A 21,323-nucleotide genomic window follows, 5' to 3' on the forward strand; every position below is an offset into this window, starting at 1 on the left:
CGAATAATCAAGACAATGATACATTTTTACCATAGCTATTTATAACTGAGGACAGCGTTTGGACTTCAAGGAGAACATAAACAAAAAAAAAAGTTTCTAAGGGACCTACGTCCGCTCTACATTTTTGCTCACCGACAAAAATGAGAAAAAAAAATCACATAGTGAATAAACCAACAAAACAAAAAAAGTAGAACTGATTGATTTCAACACATGTCTTAATTTGTTCGTAACTAATTAAGTAACAACAATTTTTTCATCTTAGACACACAAAAGACAAGAAAAAAAACTAAAAAGGGTCGTGTGACAGTTCATTATAAGGTCTTTAAAAAAAATGCGTTTCATTAAGAAAGATCCAAACAACCAAAATGTACCTAACATGAAAATTCTAGGACGAAGGACCACGAGTAGGCCGAAAGAACAAAAATAAGGCCATTCCAGACAATTAACTCCTCCTACCGTTATTAGCTTTCTTATTTTATAACACAAAAAAATTCCACTAAAGCCGTTCTATGGTCGATGTCCTTACCCGCCCACGACCGGTCTGGAAAAACACGTGTCTACGTTGGGCGGTCGGTTTTTTTTTTGTTTTCATTATACTCGTAAGACGCTACAAATAAACTACATTTAATACGTTATTTGTAGCCTGTTGACATCAAGTTTTTTATTTATGCTTTTAATATGGCAAAAATAATCATTTTGAAAAAATACACCACATGAACGTGCAACATGATCATGTATTTTGACATAGTGAACATAAGATAAACAAGTAAATGAATAGCGAATGGAAGTTATAACAAGAATAAATACTACAGTTATAATTAATTACAGTTCCTCTCGTACGGTATAAAAATACTCCTCTAAAACTAAAACAGTCACATTATCAACACTCCATAAAAATTTGAAAGCAAAACAATCTGCGATAAAAAGACAAGGTTTATTAAAACATGGTAAAATTAGAGAAATAAATAAGATAGAAATTGTCGAACTCTGTCCTGATAAATTAAATGTAAGTCGGCGAATCCTTCAAACTAGCACCGCAAGCTTGGCATACCTTCGTATCCTTGGAATTGACCAGCGTACATTTAGAACATTGTGGACCCCCGATTTCCATCTGCTGCTCTACGTTAACCCGACTCTTGCTACACATCTCACATATATCTTTACCGTTTTCGTTGTGATAAGTGCACGCTTTGCACTCCCACTTATCTTTCACTTTTTGATCTGATTTACTCTCGTATGCGTTGTTATTAACATTTTTTTCCCTCATCGGAAGAGTCTTCCGTCTTTCGGCTTTCATGACTACTGGCTTCTTCACTTCTGATAGGTTTTCGTACGAACTACTCTCAGATCGTCTCGGCTCGGTGAATTTGTTCCTAACTATATCAGGTTCGTCTTCGTATTTTTCTAAAGCTTCTACGATTTTTAGCGGTCGGTCTGTGACTGTCAAATTGTGGATAGCCTGATCCAAGTTTGTAGGTTTCGATTTCTTTTGGTTCAACGGTGAACTCAAAATGTCGCCTCTTTCACCCAAATCTTTCGAATATCCCTGACTTTCTAAGTTCCTGTAGACGTAATCCCAATCCTCGAAATGAGCTTCTTCTTTTTCTTCTTTATTGACGTTAGTAAGTTTAAGTTCGTTTGTTTTTTTAACGTCGCGATTAACGGAATTTTTAGTTACTCTCAAGCTATTCGTTGGTCTATCTACAACATCGTAGGTTCCGTTTTGGTGGGAATCTAATTCGATTAATTGACCTGTGGGACACGTGTAACCGTATGTTGGATGCTGCTGACCCAAAAACCCATTAGAGCAGTAATATCCATTGGTGTAGTTTGGTTTAATGACGGGTTGCTGATACTGGATGGGAACGTAAGGTACATGTGCGTAGGTGGCGTAATTGTTAGGGCAGCAATTTGTGGTGTTATAGACGTAGGGTACGGGCTGAATTCCAGGAGGAGCTACCAAGTGACTATGACCAGGCATCTGGGCAAACTGGTTTGTTTGATGGCACCTATTGTAAATATCTGAATTTTGAGCTTGATACTGTTTCTCGTGAAATTGGTAATTTAATGCCCTAATGGACTGTTCTGGACTACAAATGTGCGTTTTACGAAATTCTAATACTTCTAACCAACTGATTTTGAAAGCTGGTGTTAACTCTTCCCAAATGGCTTTGAGTATCTAAAAATTCTACTGTTAAATTCTGATTCTTATCTATGAGGTGACGGCTTTACTTGACACTCCACATAAGCGATAAGACAATCCTTAGACACGCTAGTTACTCTATCTGGACAAATAGGCCCATCCAGCATTAAAACTCCATTACCGCAATGCTTGTAGCCCATTATTTTAAACATTATTTCGGCATCGGCGAGGTTTGCTTCAATCTGGTGCTTGTAAAAGCCGCAGTACAGCTTTAAAATGATTAAAATTTTATTTAATCTTGATAGAGTGTCTTCATTTTGAATTACGACAAGCCGCTTTACTTCTATGTAATATAAAGCAGCATTAAATTTAAGAGAAATTAACCATTTTAATTTAGCCCAATATAATTTTTATTACATATAGTTTTTCATCTCACCACTGCCACAAGGTTTATGAAAACACACACAAAAGTATCTGATATTATTTATAAATTAGAATACAAAAAGTGACAAATGCGTGAATAGTTGGTTGCATAACCTAGTTTTCTAATTATTCAATACCAAAAATAAAAATATGCTCAGAATGCTTTTTTGCTAAATGTGATAAAAATGTTTTCCACGATTTGGATCTCAAATTAAATTTTCACAAACACATTTATTTCCCAATGAAACATTAAAAAGTCATTCGTTTATTAATAACACAGAATTATATTCCTATAGAAAGTAAAGCGGCGCATTATACCATCTACTCTCAAATCACGCATTATCCTCATGAACAATTCTCACATTCAATTCACTAAATCTCATTAGTACATACCTTAATCTGCCTATACTCCTTCCTCCAGGGCTGTGCCAGCAAATTCCCTGCATACAATTGTATGGCATTCCACCCAGTTGCAGCCTTATACCCACTGAAATCCTTTTTTGCGGCAGCCGAACGATACAGGACTTCCCCTGTATCTCGTAAGTAAAACTTCTGTGAATGTGAGGCCATGCACAGAAATTCACGAATACAATCTAGAAATTGCCACTCAAACGTACTTTCCCATCACCAATGGCACAACTTTACCTTCCAATCTCATTCTGTGGTGGATTTTTTCGGGGCTTTCCTCCATCTCGAGGTAGCTCAAGTGGAGCTGATCGATTGTTTGCCATATTTCTTGAAGTCGATCAGGGGAATAATACGGATCCATAATTACCATATTAGAAAGTATGTGAGGACTTTGTTTGGCAATTTTAGCATTAGGGAGGAAAGGCGGTGGAAAAGCACTTGTGCAATACCACAGTCAGGAACAATGAGCTGCACAAATTTACTGAAAGTCTGTTTTACATGGTAGCTTGGTAAAGGCTTTGGGAATGCATAACTTTAAGTTCTGATTTACCTGTATTGTGAGAAATGTTGAAAAATGATTCGCTCCTCCTAAAATTATGAATAAACTTTTGACAGATAGTTAACCTCACTTGCATGACTAAAGTGAAAATAACCTAATTTTATCTGTCAATGCCGTCAATGCTGTCATCTAAATAAATATTTTTATTGTTTTACAATTTACATTAAAAAAAAGATAATCTCTTATCACAAGTTTTTTAATATTATGACTGGATAGCTGTAGATCTGAATTAGTTGTATTTACTTACATAAATCCTTTATATGTACTTATAACTACATTGATTAAGAAATATCACACAATCACACGATTTTTTCTAGATTATATTAATAAGTCATGCTGTTCACAGTTCTTGCATTAAAATCAAGACTTCATTCACTGCCACAAATTAAATTCAAAATTGTCAGTGTCACGAAATCTCAAACTCCACCAAAATGCAACCCACCCACTATCCCCCAGCAATAACCCCCGGTTTCATGGGTGTAAAATCGCCCCCCGTCAACACCTCATACAAAGCAATGGACAGCATGACTTATTTCCAAAATTACAGGAACGAACACTTGTCGAGAATGCAAGTATAGGATGACTGCCTTCCCGTCAGTGCAAATCCACCAATTTCTTGTAATTTTCAGTCTCTGCCATACGCATGGGGCGATATTCATATCGAATACAGCCCCACTGCAGACATTGCGACCCTGAACAAAGCCAGCAATTTGGATAAGTTCATTCGAATGCCGCCATCAAAATTCACCATGCTGGATCTAGGCAGGCAGAAAGAAATTGACGACTTTTACATGGTAGTGTCGACACAAAAATAATTTATTTTACGTGCTTTGGATTCGTAGGCCTGTCAGCTTCACCGTGACCAGTACAAAGACCAAATGGGGCGGTTGCACCCCCTAGATTACTTTAAAACCACTGATTATAATTATCAGTGTGCCCCTGATCCCACCACGTATGAAACTCTTTATTTCAATCCATAATCACTTTCCTTTTTTATATATTTACAGCACATACATACATAGCCCGCATTCCTACGTGAAATACAAGAATCCGATAGTGCTACCTTTAACAATGGAAAGGTCTTATAAGAGTCCGTTACTGCCAGAACGAGCTCTTACTGGTCGTTATGATCCCTCGAGCGATATCCAATATAAAAGATGATTTTATTGTTAACGTAAGTAATGTATAACTATGTTTATCAAAAAAAAAGTCGAATGTATAGCACTTAAAATCTAAAACGGAACGACTGTGGAAAGTCCGACATTTTCCCGACGGCATGTTCAAATTCTGATTGACCGATGGTGCCGTTGGCTTCCAGATCCATTTCTTTAAGTAACTGTAAGGAGTTTTATTTTTCTTAATGTTAATAAATGTTGCGTTTACATACCACTTGTATTATGTGCTTTTGGTGGTTCTCTTCGATACGGTTGCCGCTTTTATGATAGTCAGTCAGTCTGTCAATTACCTTCATTAAGTCTTCCTCACCAACAGCGCTGTCTTCATCGAAATCTAAAATTATTCGTGATGGAAAAGATACTGAAAGTTAATCCTTACAACGACAGCAAATGAATAAGAAGCCCATTAATTACCATTTAGTGCAAAGATTAAAATCCAAATATTGTTTTCAACAGTTTTAAATTACTTATGTTAATATTAAAATTACATACACTGAATAAACAGCAAAGGCACTCAAATTCTCAAAACTTCTTATTTAACTGTTACTTTACTCATAATTTCCAGTATTTTCAAGATTGTTCTTAATCTGATAGAATCTTTTAAGTACAAATTTTAAAAAACACACGATAAAAATTACAAAAATAAAAATCTTTTTAGATAACACTCAAGAATGCAATGAAGGCCAAAGAAAACAATGAAAAAGATAAAAATTATGTCGAGAGTGCAGAACCTTCAGTTATTTACGGATGAAGATGATCATGGACGGAAACAGAAATAACTTATGAAAAAGAAACGAACACAAAAAAAATGTAACTATGAATCAGACACAAGTTATTTGATAGTGAAGTCGTTATAAATTAAACAATAAAATAATACAATACCAAAAACTCTGAAAGCCCACGCCGCTTTTACTTTATCAGGACATTTCTGAGACATCACAGAACACAAGTCTAAAATATCCTCAAAGGAAAGTCTGTCATCCTTTTGTGACGAAAATACTTTGTATATCCTATCTTTGAAAGGATTAAACTAAAAATGTACGCTTAATAAACACGAACTATTTTGCTTATCACGTTCTCACCTTTAATTGCGGAAATGCCTCTTCTATTTGTGGGATGGAGTAACGGTAGTTGAAATTTTGTAAATTTTCGTTGCCTAAGTTGGTAAAAGTCTTGTACAAGCTATGTAAAAACTGTTTAAGTTTAAATAAGGAAAAAATACTACTTACTTCAAAATTTCGGTTTTGCTTAAGTAAGTCAGCATAGAATACTCATCCAGGATATCTTCCGTCAAATGGGAAAAAGCGCTACTTGTTGAACCCATCATGAAGGTGACAACTAACTGAGTAATAACAACTGTTTCAATTTTATAATCATCAGATAAGATAACGCGATAAACAATGCGTTCATTTGCTTTTACACCTATTTTCCTAAATTACAATATCAGATATAGTCAGACGAACCACCAGATTAGTCACGAGAGGTACTCAAGGTTAAAAATAAACATTTTATACTTTGTTGTTTATTGGAATAATTACAATAAAGCATTGATAACCCATTACTATGGAACAGTTAAAATCGAATTAAACGTGCTCTGTTTTACACCCCACCCCCCTCGAAAAATCATTGTCAATAAAATAACAAACGTGCATGCATTTATTGCACTTGACCACCATAAAATCAAACCCTACGTATCTTTTTCTTCAAAAGAAATAACTTTTTTTATCCGATCTATCCTATTTTGACTAAAGACCCTCGATTTTGAGCCTGCGTGTTCCCGCCTCTTTTCTATACTCTCCATTATATTAACTTTATCTTGCAACACGTTTTCTTTGTCGTCTTTCCTGTTAAACTCGTCAATCCCTACATACCCTTGCGGCTTCTGAATCTTCATCCTGTTCTTCATGAATTCGTTAAAAATTTCGTCCACCGTCTTCCCTTTGACTACAGCATAAGAATGTTGTCTTGCAATCCTGAACATCTTTTCCGTGGTTCGGCCTTCGAATTTCAAGTTTTGTAAGAATTTTCTGGTCACTCGAGCCAGCACCGAGGCGAAAATTTTATACTGGGGGTGTGAGGCAGTCACGCTTTGTAAGCGCAAGGACTCGTACACGGCCCATTGGAGTTTCTTTTTGTGTTGGTCGCTCAATTCTTCGGTTCGGGTGGTGGTTAAAGTTTCGCTGAACGTCCGAGTTAGTAATGTGTTCGTCTCGGATTTGGTAGAGAGTAAGTCGACGGACATGCTTCTGGCTAACTTTGAAGGGTTGTCTGTGTCTGTGTCGTTGCGTTTTCGCTTCCTGTCCAAGTGGATTTTTAAAGGAGATTTTTTGCTTGGCGAGTGTTTTAATGGGGAGACGAAGAGGGCTCTCTTGGTGGATTTCTTTTCCATGGAGGGTCCGCAAGAGCCTAATTTAATATTCGTTATTAAATCAAAGAGAAGATTCTAACTTAGCAAAACAAGTAAATGGAAAAGATAAAGTTTTGGTGTCAACAGACGAAAAAATTTTAACTGGGATTGTAGAACATTGTTTGAAGTATTTTTCTTGTTCTCATTTTTTACAACATTTTTATGTGCTATTTCAACAAAGTACGCAATAGAGATAACTTTTTTGAACTAATTATATAAGAATTTTCAAAAGTTACATCACAATAACGTAAAAATTTGATCAACTCACCCGACTCTTTCTCGCTACTAAACAAAGCCCTTTTGAAGCCACGTCCGGACTGTTGAGAACTACTCGGCAGGATGTTCTCAAACTCTCCAGACATCTGCCTAAACCTCATCGCTAATTTTTTTTTCGCAGAACTACTAGGCGTACCCTTTTTAATCTTGAATGGACTTTTCGACGGTGTCTTTCTAGGGCTCTTCTTCGGACTCTTCCTCAACGAACTGAGTTTCCTACAAGAATACAAAAACTTACAAAAAAAAAACACACATTTCGAGCACAATACCTTGCGTCCACCAAAATTTGTCGAGCACGTGACCCAAGAATGGCCGAACTACTATTCGCTTGCAGATTGGCGCTAGAAAACGTAATCCTTCTTCTCGCAAGATGGCTAAGCCTCCTTCCGGGCGATTTTACGCTCCATCTGGGTTTCGACATTTTGCGTTTCTGGGAACTGGGAGGATTCGAATCGAAAACTGTGCAAGAGGACTGAGTCTCCGCACCGATGTAACGTTCGGCGTATTTAAGGCACAAGTGCTCAAAATCTTCCGAGACTTTGTTTCTGTTATGACTGAAAATAACAAACTTTATAAAATCGCAACTAACAACGTCAAATTCTGTTTTCGTTACAAGACTAAAGTTTTGAAAGAAATCCATCGCGTCGGTTTTTACTTCCTGGTCTGTTAGAGAGATAATCATTAAACCAAAAAGAAGTATGATAATTCTAACTTAGGAAAATAAGTAAATTTTATTAATTAAACGGTGACCAAAATTTTGCATAGTATGAAAAATGAAAATAATAAAAATATGCTTAAAAGGCGTGTTACAATTTTATAATTAAAAAACTAAAAACCCTTACTGTAATCCATGGTGTCTCGCTTTTAAAATCGCAGGCCATTCCTGGTGAACACATTCTGGTTTATCGTTAATAAGCAGCGACTTTCCAGTGTCGCTTGTAACAGTTGAAGCTTTCCAAAACAGCTCCGTATTTTCGTTGATTCTGTCGAGCATTTCCTTCACCCCGATCTGGATTATGGTGACGCTGGGTGGAGGATGGACTCCGCTTAACGAAGACTGAACATTCCTCAATAACTTGGTGTCTTTGCTGCAGTAATTCTCCTTTGGTGTGTCTTTCCTCATTGGAGATTTTTGTTTGTGGGATACGTTCAACGACACTTCCTCCTCGGCGAAAAGGTCCGGACTTATATCCGAAGACTGAAGGTTTTCGTAACGTTTCTTTGGGGTTTCCACTGGTGGGATGTTTTCTTTGTCACTTGGTGTATTCTTGATCACAGGCTGACTTGTGTTCTGTTCGTACGTGTTGGTCACGTTTGCTAGTACTTTGTGCGGAACTAAAGCTGGTCTGGTGAATGTATCACATGTAGAGGGAGGTTCGGTAAGGGTGGTCGCTTGTGTCGGAAATGAATTGTCGTCAGTCCAAACTACTCGAAAAACAATTAAAATTGTATTTGTATTTTGCTAGATATTTGCGATAAATACAAAATTACCACGTATTATCAGTAAATGCTTTAGAAGAATCTTTTGAAATATGTCACCAGAACAACTGTGGTTAAGATAAGTTTGACTTAATGACCGACTTAATGACATGTCGTAAAAAGCTCATTATTCATGTTTCTCGTTGAACGTTATTTCAATTTAACTGAGTAAATAAACTTTACACAAGAATGCGTAGCTAGTGTGTATTAAAAAAAATATTAAGGATAAATATACTTCATGGTTTAGGTTGTTAAAAGTGTTAAGTAGACTACAACATGTGCTATTGTTTTATATTTTTCAAAAACGATTATTTTGTCATATAGTGCCCATACTATATCATTACAAAAACTAGAATCATTATTAATAAAATATACATATTATGTACAATTTTTACGTATACTATAACCTCTACAATCCGAACCCACGATTATCCGAACATCCAGTAATCCGAAGAGAGGCTAGTTGAAGCCGATATCTCTTTAATCCGAACAAAAACTCTGCAATCCGAACTGAACTTGAAAACATGCACCTACTTGCAAAAATGACGCAAAATCTTTCGGTACGTGTTGTATTGAATTTTTTGAATTTTTTTAAAATTGTGATATTTCAGTGCCCTGAATTAATTAACTAATTCTGGAAAAAAGGTTGAAGTTATCGAAGAAATGAGGCCGGAAGTGACTTCTGCGCCCCGAAATCCACAAGAAAAAGAATTTAGTTAAATTTAGAAAATCGTCGAAAATGGATCGAAATTTGCTAGTACTTGCCAAATAACCTTCTTCAGTCTTATTTTAACAAGTACAAAATTTTCAATTTTTGGATTTTTCGATTTTTCAAAATTTCGATTCGAATAAATTTGTTCTTTCAGTTAAAAAATCGAAAAATGACAAATCGTGAAAAGGAAAAATTTTAACTTGAGAACTTGAAAAATTAAAAATTAAAAAATTTGAAAAATCAAAAGATTGGAATTAAAAACTGCAAAATTGTCAAAGAAATTATCAAATGAAATATTCAAAAGTTGAAAAATCTAAAAACTAAAAAAAAAAAAAAAATGAAAACTGAAAGTTTGAATTCGATTTTATAAGATGTTTTTTTTTCAATTTTTCGATATTGCAGTTTTTGATTTTCCGATTAAACAGTTGTACAATTTCCCAATTTCTCATTGATCCAACTTTTCAATTTGTCATTTTTTGATTTTTTAGTTTTTTTTATTTTTAGCAAGTACTAGCCCCACCCACCCAGCCTTTATTTTCTAAGAAGAGTAGGTCATCTGCCAAAATCACTCTTATCATAGCGAGTACTATTAAATTTTTCAGGTTTTCGATTTTTCAACTTTCGAATTTCAGTTTCTCGCTTTTTAAATTTTCAATTTTTTGATCTCTCTTTCGATTTTTGATTTCTCTGAGCAACTGAAAAAAAACTCTCGATTTTTTAATTTTAGAATACAATTTTGGCAGTTTTCCGATTTCTCAATTATTTGATTTTATTTTTAAAAATATCGAAAAAATAGATATTTGTTTTTTTAAATTTTCGATTTTTGACTTTTTGTGAACGAGTTTTTGGAAAGGAGTAAAAAGTAATTTTGATCAGCGATTGCCATGTTTACCGTAACTTTAAAACATCTGAAAATTTTGTTTCTAATTTTCAATTTTAGGATGTTTCGATTTTTCAAAATTTCGGTTCGAATAAATTTGTTCTTTTAGTTAAAAAAATGACAAATCGTGAAAAGGAAAAATTTTAACTTGAGAACTTGAAAAATTAAAAATCAAAAAATTTCAAAATTGTAAAGTTAAAACTTGAAAAATCAAAAGATTGGAATTAAAAACTGCAAAATTGTCACAGAAGTTATCTTGGAAATTATCAAATGAAATATTCAAAAGTTGTAAAATCTAAAAACTAAAAAAAATGAAAACTGGAATTTCGAATTCGATTTTATAAGATTTGTTTTTTTTTTCAATTTTTCGATATTTTAGTTTTTGAATTTCCGATTAAACAGATGTCCAATTTCCCAATTTCTCATTTATCCAATTTTTCAATTTGTCACTTTTTAATTTTTAAGTTTTTTTATTTTTAGCAAGTACTAGCCCCACCCACCCTGCCTTTATTTTCTTAGAAAAATAAGTCATCTGACAAAATCAGTCTTATCTTGGCAAGTACTAGCTCCCCCGCCCACCCTCCCTTATTTTCTAGAGGATATGTCATTTGCCAAAATCAGTCTCATCTTGACAAGTACTAGTACCGCCCACCCACCCTTATTTTTTTAGAGGATGTCATTTGCAAAAATCAGTCTCATACTTGCCAAGATAAAATTGATTTTGGTAGATGACCTACTCTTCTAAGAAGATAAAGGGTGGGTGGGCGGGGTTAGTACCTTTTCTTAGAAGAGTAGGTCATTTGTCAAAATAAGTCTTATTTTGGCAAATTCTAGCCTGGCCCGCCCACCTTTTATTTGCCTAGAGGGTAGGTTTTTTGGCAAGTACTACCATAGTGTAAAATTTCATTTTTGGAAAAGGTGTCTCAAAATTCTGAAAAAATTCAGATATACAGTATGTTCCCGGATTGAGTTCACAAGAGGAAAAAAAACTGTATTTTTTATTTTACAAAAAAATGACATACGAATAACATTTTTTGCTTAATTTAAAACGAATAAATCTACAATTAAAATTTTAACATTATCAGGATGTGTCCTTAAAATCCAAAAAAACTAAAAGTAACGAAGAACTTAGAAATATAAAAAATTAATTTTAAGAGTACGAACCAGGAATATTGCAGATTTATTCGTTTTGAATTCAGCAAAAAATGTTATTCTTGTCATTTTTTTGTAAAACAGAAAATACAGTTTTTTTTCCTCTTGTGAACTCAATCCGGAGGCATACTGTATATATATCCCGACGTGCTGATTCCAAAAATATAGCAAGTTTATGGTAACGGAGCAATATTTTCGGAAAATTCGGCGTGAAATTCGATTTTTTTGAAATTTTTGAAAATTGTGATATTTCAATGGACGATTCTGAAAAACCGTTTAAGTTATCGAAGAAATAAAGCCAGATATGACTTCTGCGGCCCAAAATCTACATGTAGATATTTAGTTAAATTTCGAAAATCATCAAGAATGGGTCGAAATTTGCAAAACTGAGGTAATAGAATACATAATCAGAAATTTCATTTTTGAAAAAGTCATCTAAAAATTCTGATTAAATTCAGGGATATAGATCCTGACGTGTTGATTCCAAAAATATAGTGTGGTTATGGTCACGGAATAATATTTTTTTCGAATGTATCTATTTTTCATTGTTGGTTAAGAACACTTTATTTCTGTTTAATAAAATTAAGGTTTATTTCATGAAATTTGTTTTCAGCAGTGTATGAAGTTGTTATTCAATTCCCTTTCAGCATTTTGGGAAATTCGCTGATCCGAACAGACAGACCTTTCCCCAATTAATTCGGATTATCGAGGTTATACTTTATTGTAAATTTTTATAAATGTAAACCTTTTTTGTGTAAATAAACATGGTGATACTGTTGTATTACATAAAATTGAAATTGAAATGCTTATGCCTAGAAAACATTAATAAGTAAGTCTTTACTGAAAAATACACTCAATAGGCATGCAGAAATGGTAGTGCTTTAGAAACGAAGGAAAGTTTTCTAAATAATTTTAGACGTTGTTTTTGATACGGTTACAAAATTGATATCTTACTACCAAAATTAATCATTTATAGTTACACTAAACTTATTGAAAATGAATCAAATCATAAAAAAGTATCCAAAGAACAACTTACCGCTTGTATCACATACAATTGATTGCATCCTGGGAATAATAAGTGATTCATCTGAACGCCCTGAATCTTCGAACCCACTGAATTCAGTCTTGACACTATCTTGCGAACTGTTTATAACTGAATCAAAGGAATCGAAATGTGTACACGGGTTCTTCAAATCGCTCTTCAATGAGGGCTTTTCAGGAAGAGTATCTTCGCCATACAGGTCATACACTGGCGCGAAAGTTTTATTTTGCAACATGTTTTCGGAAGAGGAATCTAAATTCGACTCAACGTTATTTGATCCGTAACCGCTGTCGTTATCCACAATTGCAATAAATTCCATATTAATTCCACCAGAAGCTTTAAATTTTGATTTTTTCTTGACTATCGCCTCTGCAAGTTACGGTTTCGTGGTTTCATCGATTCCAGTGATGTTTTCTTGGAGTTTCCAGTAACGATGAGTTTACGTATTTGTTCTGACACCGTTGAAACTATGAAAGTGTTGGTTTTCATTCAGAATTCGTTGGACTAAAATTTTGTAACACGTAAACATTAAACACCGTCCATCAACCATCAACGACTATTGCGCCACCTGCTGACGCTTGTCAAAGTCAAATTTGAAAGCAACGAAGTCAACTGTCAGATACTTCTAGCTCTTACGCACTTATATTTTCAACGACTTTCATCTCTCTTTGGATGCTTTACAGCAACTAGCCAATCAGATGCAAACTACGCGGATGTCATAGGCGTCACCACGGCCATATATAACAGGTCTGCGAACTCCGAGTTTAAAATGGTCTTTTTTCGAAGAGATCCCAGAAGGCCACGGGAGCTTAAAGTTCCTAGCGCCGTCTACTGGATACTATGATGAAACTGTCCACAATAATGAATGAAATTTGCGTAAATATGTCCTTGAATGCAAGTTGTCACAAATGTCAGCTAAATAGGTTAGGTTTTGTGACATCTTTTTGAAAGATGAGGGGAAATATACGTCAAATATCATGTCAAACGTCAGTCGATAGTGCAAATAGTACAATTAACTACCACATGGTGGCGGTCATCTTAAGCTCCCACAACCTACTACGATACCAGTTTTTAAGCGCCCGTTTTATGAAAATTTATGAATGGAGTTGAAACACCTTACTTAAACCACCGTGGGCGTCACACATGTGAATGTGACAAGTGACAATTGACAACTTCAATCGCGCCATTTTTGTTTATGTTTTATTATATTCAATTTTATACTAATCTAAGAACGAAATGGAAATTAACTTCGACATATACGACAACTTACCAAATAAAGAGCACATCTTAGAGCAAGATGTGGAAAAGGTATTACCATGAACAACAACAGAATGTTAACGTAATGCATTTTAACCCCACTTTTCAGCTTCAGGACCAAATTCAACTGATGGAGGCTCACATTGCAGCCCTTGAAGCTGACATCGCGAAGTTGTGTGCTAAAGTAACAGAAATGAAAAAGGTTCGTGACAACTTGGAAAAGAATATCTCCGAGTTGTACAAAACTGCCAAAGCAGAAATTGAACGGAAAGATAGGATGATAGCTGAACTGAGAAACCAACTAGACCAATTTATTCTGCAAAGAAATTGTAATACTAGCACCACTTTTGCGGTTAAGCGCCAAAGGGAGAGAAGTCCGGGCTCACATGGCTTTGAAAATGCCATAAAAAAAGTAAAGAGAGAATATGACCATCGCAAAGGTAAACGCAGTCCAAGCCCACATAAAAGGAGCAGAAGTCGTTCACGATCTAGAGAAAAGCATAGACGTATACATAGGGAAAAGAGTAGGGATAGAAAACGGGATTGTAAAAGTGATGGCTCTGACAAATATGATAATGACAGAAAGTCATCCACTAAAAGGTATTTCTTTATGTAAAAATACTGGCAAAACATTTTTTCCGCGGCCGTTGAAAGTTCATTACCTTTAATTCAGTATTATTACGCAAAAAGCACGAACTTTTGCATCAAAACAATAAAGCTAACTAAAACAAAATGAATATGTTTTTGGTTAATTTTTTAACAGTGGAGTGGAGTGAAAGTTACCACAACCACCATGGCGTCCATTTTTTTTTAATCCTTGACCTGTTATCCTATTAACAAATATACCATTGGAGCCCTTTAATATTGGTTATAATTTTTGTGACATCCAACACAATCATTTTTTTTCCATATAATTCTTAAAAGGTCTTAAAAAAATAAAGTTTTTTTTTTTTTTTTGTTCAACAATCAGTAACACGTTGGTATGTTTTTATTAATTTACTGATTATTTTCGAAATGTGTGCATTTTATAATAATTAAATTTTTTTGCATTATCCTCATCCATGTTCACTGTGTTCGTCGCGTTGTTTGATCCGAAATCTTATAAATCTTTTTTTTTCACAAATGTGGCATTAAGTTCGAAATTAAATTAATTAAGTAAAACCGATAGTGGAATATTGCAAGAACCTCAAAAAATTACATTTATAAACCTATTCTTTTATCAATAATCTATCGTAGAAAAAATGCGTGTACAGTGCAGGAGGAAAGTGAGTGATTATTGCAATGTGTACAAAGTAATCAAGGTTGCTTACTTCCTGACTTGTACACACCACTATTATCTGCATTACAATTCTCAGTTTGTTTTTTGAAATTTTACAGGGACAACAGTACAAAACCAAAATTCTCAACATCTAAGACTATAACCAACAGACGTGACACAAATGAACCAAAAACGGTCCACAGTGAAACAGGGGATAAAATCACTCATGATAAATATAACAAAGCATCAAAAGACGGTGATAAGTTGATCGTAAAATTAAAACGCCATGAAAAAGAAAATGTTAGTAAAGATATTCAAATCCCAAAAGAGCCTGACAAGGTACATGGAAACTTGAAAAGTAATGTTCTTATTCCAAGTGTACAAGATCTGCCAAAAAAACCTGTTCAAGACGTTCTAATCTCAAAAGAGAATGAAAAAATGAACATGATTTTGTTTGGGCCAGATCCAGAAGATCTTGAAAGAGAAAGTGTTCAAGAACCCCAAATATCAGAAGAGAACGACAATATAAATAAAACGAGTTCTGCGTCAACTGTAAAACATCCTGAAAAAGAAACTTTTCGAAAAATCCAAGTAGCAGCAGAAGACAGCAATAAGAAAACTGAAGTAACAAACGTTAATGTTCAGATTATGAGTGAACAACAAAATTCTGCCAGTGAACAGACAAACGCGACAGTCTTAAATGTAAACGAATCGGAAAAAGGAATACACGAAAAAGATTGTAGTGTGATAGAAAACCAAGACAATCATTTTGCAAACGTAGACGAAAGTCCCGAGAAAAACGACAACGCTGAAAAAGGTGAACTTACAAATAAAACGGACAAAACAAACAAAAATGTGTTTGAAAATAAACCTAAAGCTAAAGCGAGAATCGAAGATGTGACAACAAAGCTAATAAAAAGGTTGGAGGAAAGTAAAACTGTCAATGCGTCTGGTGAAGCAGAAACGGATACGAATGAAATTGCAATGGATACAGTTCTTAGAGATTTAGTAAGAACTGCTATATCAGATCTTGGCATAGAAAATGTTTATGACATGAAAAAAACTGACGAGATTTGTGACAATGTTCCAAATGAACAAGAGAAAAAATTAAAAGCTTCCAGTAGTACTTTCCCTGACAATACAGAAGTTGCAAGTACTTGCGATAATGTTGAAAATAGCACCAAATGCCATACCGCTGAAGTTACTGAACATATGGAGCAACCAAACCCAGAAATAAATAGTAATAGTTGTAGTAAGAAACAAGCCGTCAGCGTAAGCATAGAAAGTTTATCAAACAATCTGACAAAAAATATAAAAAATGAGACTTTAAAGAAAGAAAAGAAAGATGAACGCGAATCAACTCGTCCTACAGAGATAGCAAATCATGCAACGAACTTAAAAGCAGCAGACACACAAACAACAAAGGAAGAAAAGTCCAAAGATAAAAATCAAGAGAATAAGGAAACTTCAAAGCAAAAACTTCTAGAAAACAAAAATGTTGCAATAATTAAATCCACTAAGCCAACAACAAATCATTCTTTGAGCTCAGAAATTAAAAGCAGCGCAACAAAAAAAGAACATCGGAAAAATGAAAATAGGGATAAACATAAATCAAAAATCATCGGTGTAAGTAAAAAAATAAAAGTAATGCATCCAAAAGAGACTAAAAAAAGTGACGCAGTGAGTTTAAAAACCACAGACAGTTTAGCAAAGAAAAAAAATGAGCAAAACATCGTCATAAACAAAAAATGCGAATCAGCCAGTTCTACAAATGTAGCAACAAATCATGGGATTACCGTAGGACAAGACAACTCAACACAGAAAGAGAGCAGCAAAAATGAAAACGATGTTAAACAGACATCAAAGGACAAAGTCGCTGTAAATAAGAGCAGTGAAGCGACTAATACAACAGAAACTCCAAAAAGTAGTCTAGGGAACTCAAACAGTGCAGACATTCCAACCAGAAAAGAAGTGAACAAAAATGAAGATGAAAACAGAAATAAACATATACCAACGCAAATAAACACCGTAAATAAGAAAACTGAATCAGTTCATCCTGCAGAGGCACAAACAATGAACACAACAAAGAAAAAACATAGCAAAAACAAAGATAGTCAACAATGCAAAGAAATTGACATAAATACAAAAAGTGAAGCAACGAGTCTTCCAAGTACAACTAACAATGATGTAACAATTTCAGAAAGTGCAGAAAACGTAAAGAAAAAACACAAACACGAAAACGAACACAAGGTTAAACAAGTGTCAAAGCAAACCAAGGGTGTGAGCAATAAAAATGAATCAATGAATCCTATACAAACCACAAAAAATGACGCAGTGAACGTAGAAGTGACAGATAAGTCAGCAAAAAAAGAAAATAAGCACAGTGAAAACAAAACTAAACCAATCCCCATGGATGGTAAAAGTGAATCAGTAAACTCTACTGAGCCCAGTAAAACTGAAGCAATAAATTCAAAAATCGTAGAAAACTCAACAGAAAATAAACATGAAGATGAAAACAAACACACATTGAAGGAGGATAAAAAGGATGTGAAACTAGCAGCTGAAGTTAAACGCAGAAAATCTAGAGATAGAAGAGACTCCAGAGACAAAAATTTTGTCAGCGCAAAAAAAGATAGATATGACGAAGAAGTTCCTGAATCTGATCGCGTTTTAAGAAGTGCGGCCAAAAGAGAGAAGGTGGAAAAACCCAACGAAAAAATTGTAGAAGACCAAAATCAAAAGGCTGAGGCTTCTAGTGGTAAGATGCAAGAAAATGTTACAAATAAAATCGCGTCGAACGATATGTTGCTAACAAATGAGTTTACAAGTTGCATAGGTCTAACACATGAAGGCGAGATTCCTGTGTTGCATCTCTCTGACTGTGATCCTTGTACAAATGACGGAAATTTATTTGACTTGAATTTAAACATTGACCCTTGTCCTCCCGTTACATCGACGCCTGTAGCCACAAATGTAGATATGCGACTTTTACGAGACGACTTGAACATTTCTTTCAATGAGACTGAAAATACAAGCGCCAATCATATAGAAACTAGTAAACCTTCGTGTAATTCTGATACTATCACCGCTAGTACAAGAACCGATAGTGAATTAAGTAATTCCGTTAATGTATCAAATACGTCTTTCAAGCGAAAGCGAAGACGGGTCGTTATAACATGGTCATAGCTTTTGTAAATTTAAGAATATTGTATATATTTCCAATGTATATTTTCTAGAATTTTAATTTCATTTTATTTAAAACATTTACGAAAATGCAGGCCATCAAATAGTTTTGAATTTATATAAAAATATTATATTTATTTGTTCTTTTTTTTCATAATTTTGCTAGCTTTAAACAATGGAATATTCACTTTCCCTGAATCCTTTTTTACAGTTGATTTTAAAACCTGAATAGCTGAACTAGCGTCAAACGTTGAAGTGAAGTCTCCTAAATTGCCGGGATATTTTCCACTGAATCCTTCAGGAAAAATCGGTTTAGTTAGTAAAAAATGCAGCTGTCTTCTTTTAATATCGGCGGCTTTTTTCTGGGAAGCCGTGTTGCTGTTGTCGTACTTTTTACAGCTAGTAATTGGTTAAGGATCTAGGTCATGTTTTTAAAACTTTGATTTGATTTTAATCATACTTCAAAAAATGCATCTATCAAGCCTACCCATGTTCATTGATAAGGAACTAAGTATGACTAGTTTTCTGAAAATAAGGTTCACAAAATATTTTATTGTATAGATGCATTTTATAAGTTTCAGAAAAAAATGTTGAACGTAAATAAAAAAATGTGTTAAAGGATACAAATCGTCAACAACGATATCCATGTCTTTTGCAGCCTTCTGCAACCACCCCTCTTCTGAATTACCCTTACGAATTTGCAATTCCAACTGATCCAGTTCTCTGGCCAAATTAACCCTTTCTTTAACAGCCTTCAAGTAATCTTCTTGGACCGGAAATACCGGCAAATCTTTACCTTAAACAGCCTCTTTAGAATTAAAGCTAAAAGCAATTCCTAACTTACTTTTATCTAAAGTTCTGCACAACTTAATATAGTTTTGAATCTCTGACGGCTCTATTAAAAGAACTGTTAAACCGTCTTGAGAACCACGCGCTGTTCGCCCAGACCTATGAATATAACCCTCACTGGTTCTGGGCGTTTGATAATGTAAAACGTGTTGGACTTTAGGTATGTCCAGACCTCGAGCTGCCACATCTGTCGCTACTAGAACTGCACGTTCATCATCGCGAAATCTGAAATAAAAACATGAATTGAAACTTACACAACTAGAACTTTCAGCTTACCGTTCAAGATTTTTTAATCTTTGTCTCTGTTGCATGGAAGCATGTAGCGGCAATGGTCGGCACCCTAAGACACTCAGTAGATTTGTCAACCTCTTCACACATCCCACAGAGTTACAAAAGATCAAAGTTCGACCTGGATATTTCTGCAGGAAGTAATAAACGTAGTAATCTTTTTCGTTGAGCGCGCAACTGATTCTACTTTCTGTCAATGTTTCAGGAACAGCAGCTCCTTCTGTAATATCAACGACTTTGGGGTTTGATATTCCCAACATGTTTATGATTTTTTGTAACTTTTGCTGAGGGGTCATTTTTGCGACTTTGGTTTTTTTGATTAAGTATTTTGGTAAGTCATGGACTAAAGTGAGTGTTGCAGAGAATACAAAGTTTTGTCTTTGCTCAGATTTCTTTTTGTCAAAGTTGAGACGTTCTAACAGATTGTGGAGTTCATCAAAGTGGCCTTTTTCTAACATTCTGTCAGTTTCATCGATTGCCAGGTATCTAAAAAAAAAATTTAAAAATACTATCAAAAGTACAAAGACAACAGATATGTTTGAGTTTGGTACAAAAGTAGTATACATAATTTCACTTTTATTTATTAATTACTAACTTGATGTCATCCACCTGGGATAAATGTTCATTACCAGCTTGAATTAGTTCCCACAGGCGTCCAGGTGTAGCAACTACAACTTCAGGACGTTTACTCAAGATTCTTTCTTGCTTTACAGACGCCATTCCACCAATTACCACAGCAATTTTTATATCTAAAAATTTGTTTTAAATGAATGTTTGTACTTACAAAACCACATACCTGTAAACTTTGCAGCTGCTTCTAAATGGTTTTTCACTTGAATTGCTAGTTCTCTTGTTGGAGTTAATACTAAAGCATACAACGGTTTTCTCACCACATTTCCTCCTAAAATTAAACTGTATCTGTGTATTTTATTTCAAAGTAAGTAATAAGTACCAATGCTCTCTTTTTCTTTTAATATTCCTGACAGAATTGGAAGGCCAAAAGCTAACGTTTTACCACTTCCAGTTTCTGCAGCTCCAACAATATCTCTGCGCCCTAAAAGTAATATTCTAATTTTCAATTAAACAAAAAAACTATCATTACCTAGTATTGCAGCAGGCAAAGTCAATTGTTGTATAGCAGTTGGTTCTTTAAATTCTTGGTCACACAGGGCTTTTACAATAGCCTCCGGTAACCCAAAATTGATCCATGCTTCATAGCCTTCATGTCTAACACCATCATCTACAGTTACGTCTGTATCAACACTCGAACCGCTCTTAGAAGGTGTCAAAACGACAGTTTTTGGTGCTTTTTGGCGCAAAAGTTTTCGTTTTTTCTTGGGTGGTTTCTCTGCTGTAACACTTGTCTTGCGTTTCAGGCTCTGAAATACATTGTTAAAGCAGTCGATAATTATTTTAAAAGTAATAATACCTGCACGTTTAGAAGGTTATAATCTGTACATTCTTCCACTGCTATTAAACCTTCAGAGGTGAGAGTTGGGTCAACTACTTGTAAACTTTTCCACTTCATTTTATTAGTTTTGAGCATAATAACCATTTAACAATACAAAAATTCTGGCAATCGGTGCTTTAAACCAGGTTTAAAGTAAAAATGAGGTTATGTTTCAAGCACACTTCAAACTTCAAAGACGTCAATTGTCAAGATCAAGCCCGCGAAGTTTCGAAATGTTGATGAGTTAGTTTTCAAGTATCGAGAAATCAAGAAATCCAAATGAGAACGTTTACGTGGTATTGTGTTTATAATAAAATACTTAAAACTTGGTAACTTTAACTGACTCTTCGTTTGAAAAATTAAATTTTATCGTCAATCATCT

The 21,323-nt window shown here is 34.6% G+C and overlaps 6 protein-coding genes across 8 annotated transcripts; 2 read left to right on the top strand and 4 right to left on the bottom strand.

Annotated features, from left to right (window-relative positions):
* Positions 1–714: 714 nt before the first annotated feature.
* On the bottom strand, positions 715–3,651 carry LOC135124579 (protein tamozhennic). 3 transcript variants are annotated; one of them, XM_064049753.1, is made up of 5 exons: positions 3,525–3,651; positions 3,212–3,301; positions 2,960–3,159; positions 2,233–2,412; positions 715–2,179 (listed from the first exon to the last, which is right to left on the bottom strand). In XM_064049753.1, exons 1-5 carry the CDS (start codon positions 3,607–3,609, stop codon positions 1,001–1,003), a joined length of 1,734 nt encoding a protein of 577 aa, XP_063905823.1. In that variant the 5' UTR covers positions 3,610–3,651; the 3' UTR covers positions 715–1,000. The 3 variants fall into 3 exon arrangements, with proteins under 3 accessions (XP_063905823.1, XP_063905824.1, XP_063905825.1); XM_064049754.1 differs by having other exon boundaries at positions 3,212–3,463; positions 3,525–3,612; XM_064049755.1 differs by having other exon boundaries at positions 3,212–3,455; positions 3,525–3,608.
* Positions 3,652–3,831: 180 nt separating this feature from the next.
* LOC135124582 (uncharacterized) lies at positions 3,832–5,705 on the top strand. Its single transcript, XM_064049757.1, has 5 exons — positions 3,832–4,105; positions 4,163–4,327; positions 4,376–4,485; positions 4,541–4,707; positions 5,367–5,705. The coding sequence occupies exons 1-4, from the start codon at positions 3,965–3,967 to the stop codon at positions 4,692–4,694; spliced, it is 570 nt and encodes a 189-aa protein (XP_063905827.1). The 5' UTR covers positions 3,832–3,964; the 3' UTR covers positions 4,695–4,707; positions 5,367–5,705.
* On the bottom strand, positions 4,678–6,064 carry LOC135124581 (calcium and integrin-binding protein 1-like). Its single transcript, XM_064049756.1, has 5 exons — positions 5,938–6,064; positions 5,791–5,890; positions 5,591–5,738; positions 4,921–5,042; positions 4,678–4,869 (listed from the first exon to the last, which is right to left on the bottom strand). The coding sequence occupies exons 1-5, from the start codon at positions 6,033–6,035 to the stop codon at positions 4,759–4,761; spliced, it is 579 nt and encodes a 192-aa protein (XP_063905826.1). The 5' UTR covers positions 6,036–6,064; the 3' UTR covers positions 4,678–4,758.
* A 150-nt stretch (positions 6,065–6,214) lies between these two features.
* Positions 6,215–13,230, bottom strand: Mi (minus). Its single transcript, XM_064049758.1, has 5 exons — positions 12,651–13,230; positions 8,234–8,816; positions 7,661–7,945; positions 7,384–7,607; positions 6,215–7,114 (listed from the first exon to the last, which is right to left on the bottom strand). Exons 1-5 carry the CDS (start codon positions 12,973–12,975, stop codon positions 6,396–6,398), a joined length of 2,136 nt encoding a protein of 711 aa, XP_063905828.1. The 5' UTR covers positions 12,976–13,230; the 3' UTR covers positions 6,215–6,395.
* A 579-nt stretch (positions 13,231–13,809) lies between these two features.
* LOC135124584 (putative leucine-rich repeat-containing protein DDB_G0290503) lies at positions 13,810–18,491 on the top strand. The gene is made up of 3 exons (XM_064049759.1): positions 13,810–13,964; positions 14,023–14,513; positions 15,291–18,491. Exons 1-3 carry the CDS (start codon positions 13,893–13,895, stop codon positions 18,355–18,357), a joined length of 3,630 nt encoding a protein of 1,209 aa, XP_063905829.1. The 5' UTR covers positions 13,810–13,892; the 3' UTR covers positions 18,358–18,491.
* Positions 18,406–21,301, bottom strand: LOC135124588 (ATP-dependent RNA helicase DDX24-like). The gene is made up of 9 exons (XM_064049762.1): positions 20,921–21,301; positions 20,594–20,870; positions 20,444–20,545; positions 20,288–20,392; positions 20,087–20,240; positions 19,480–19,977; positions 19,199–19,428; positions 18,979–19,150; positions 18,406–18,753 (listed from the first exon to the last, which is right to left on the bottom strand). The coding sequence occupies exons 1-9, from the start codon at positions 21,044–21,046 to the stop codon at positions 18,489–18,491; spliced, it is 1,929 nt and encodes a 642-aa protein (XP_063905832.1). The 5' UTR covers positions 21,047–21,301; the 3' UTR covers positions 18,406–18,488.
* Positions 21,302–21,323: the final 22 nt, after the last annotated feature.

This window comes from Zophobas morio, unplaced genomic scaffold (genome assembly GCF_036711695.1).
Source record: "Zophobas morio isolate AGI-343-1 ecotype UQ-CSIRO unplaced genomic scaffold, CSIRO_AGI_Zmor_V1 ptg000007l, whole genome shotgun sequence".
Lineage (NCBI taxonomy): Eukaryota > Metazoa > Arthropoda > Insecta > Coleoptera > Tenebrionidae > Zophobas > Zophobas morio.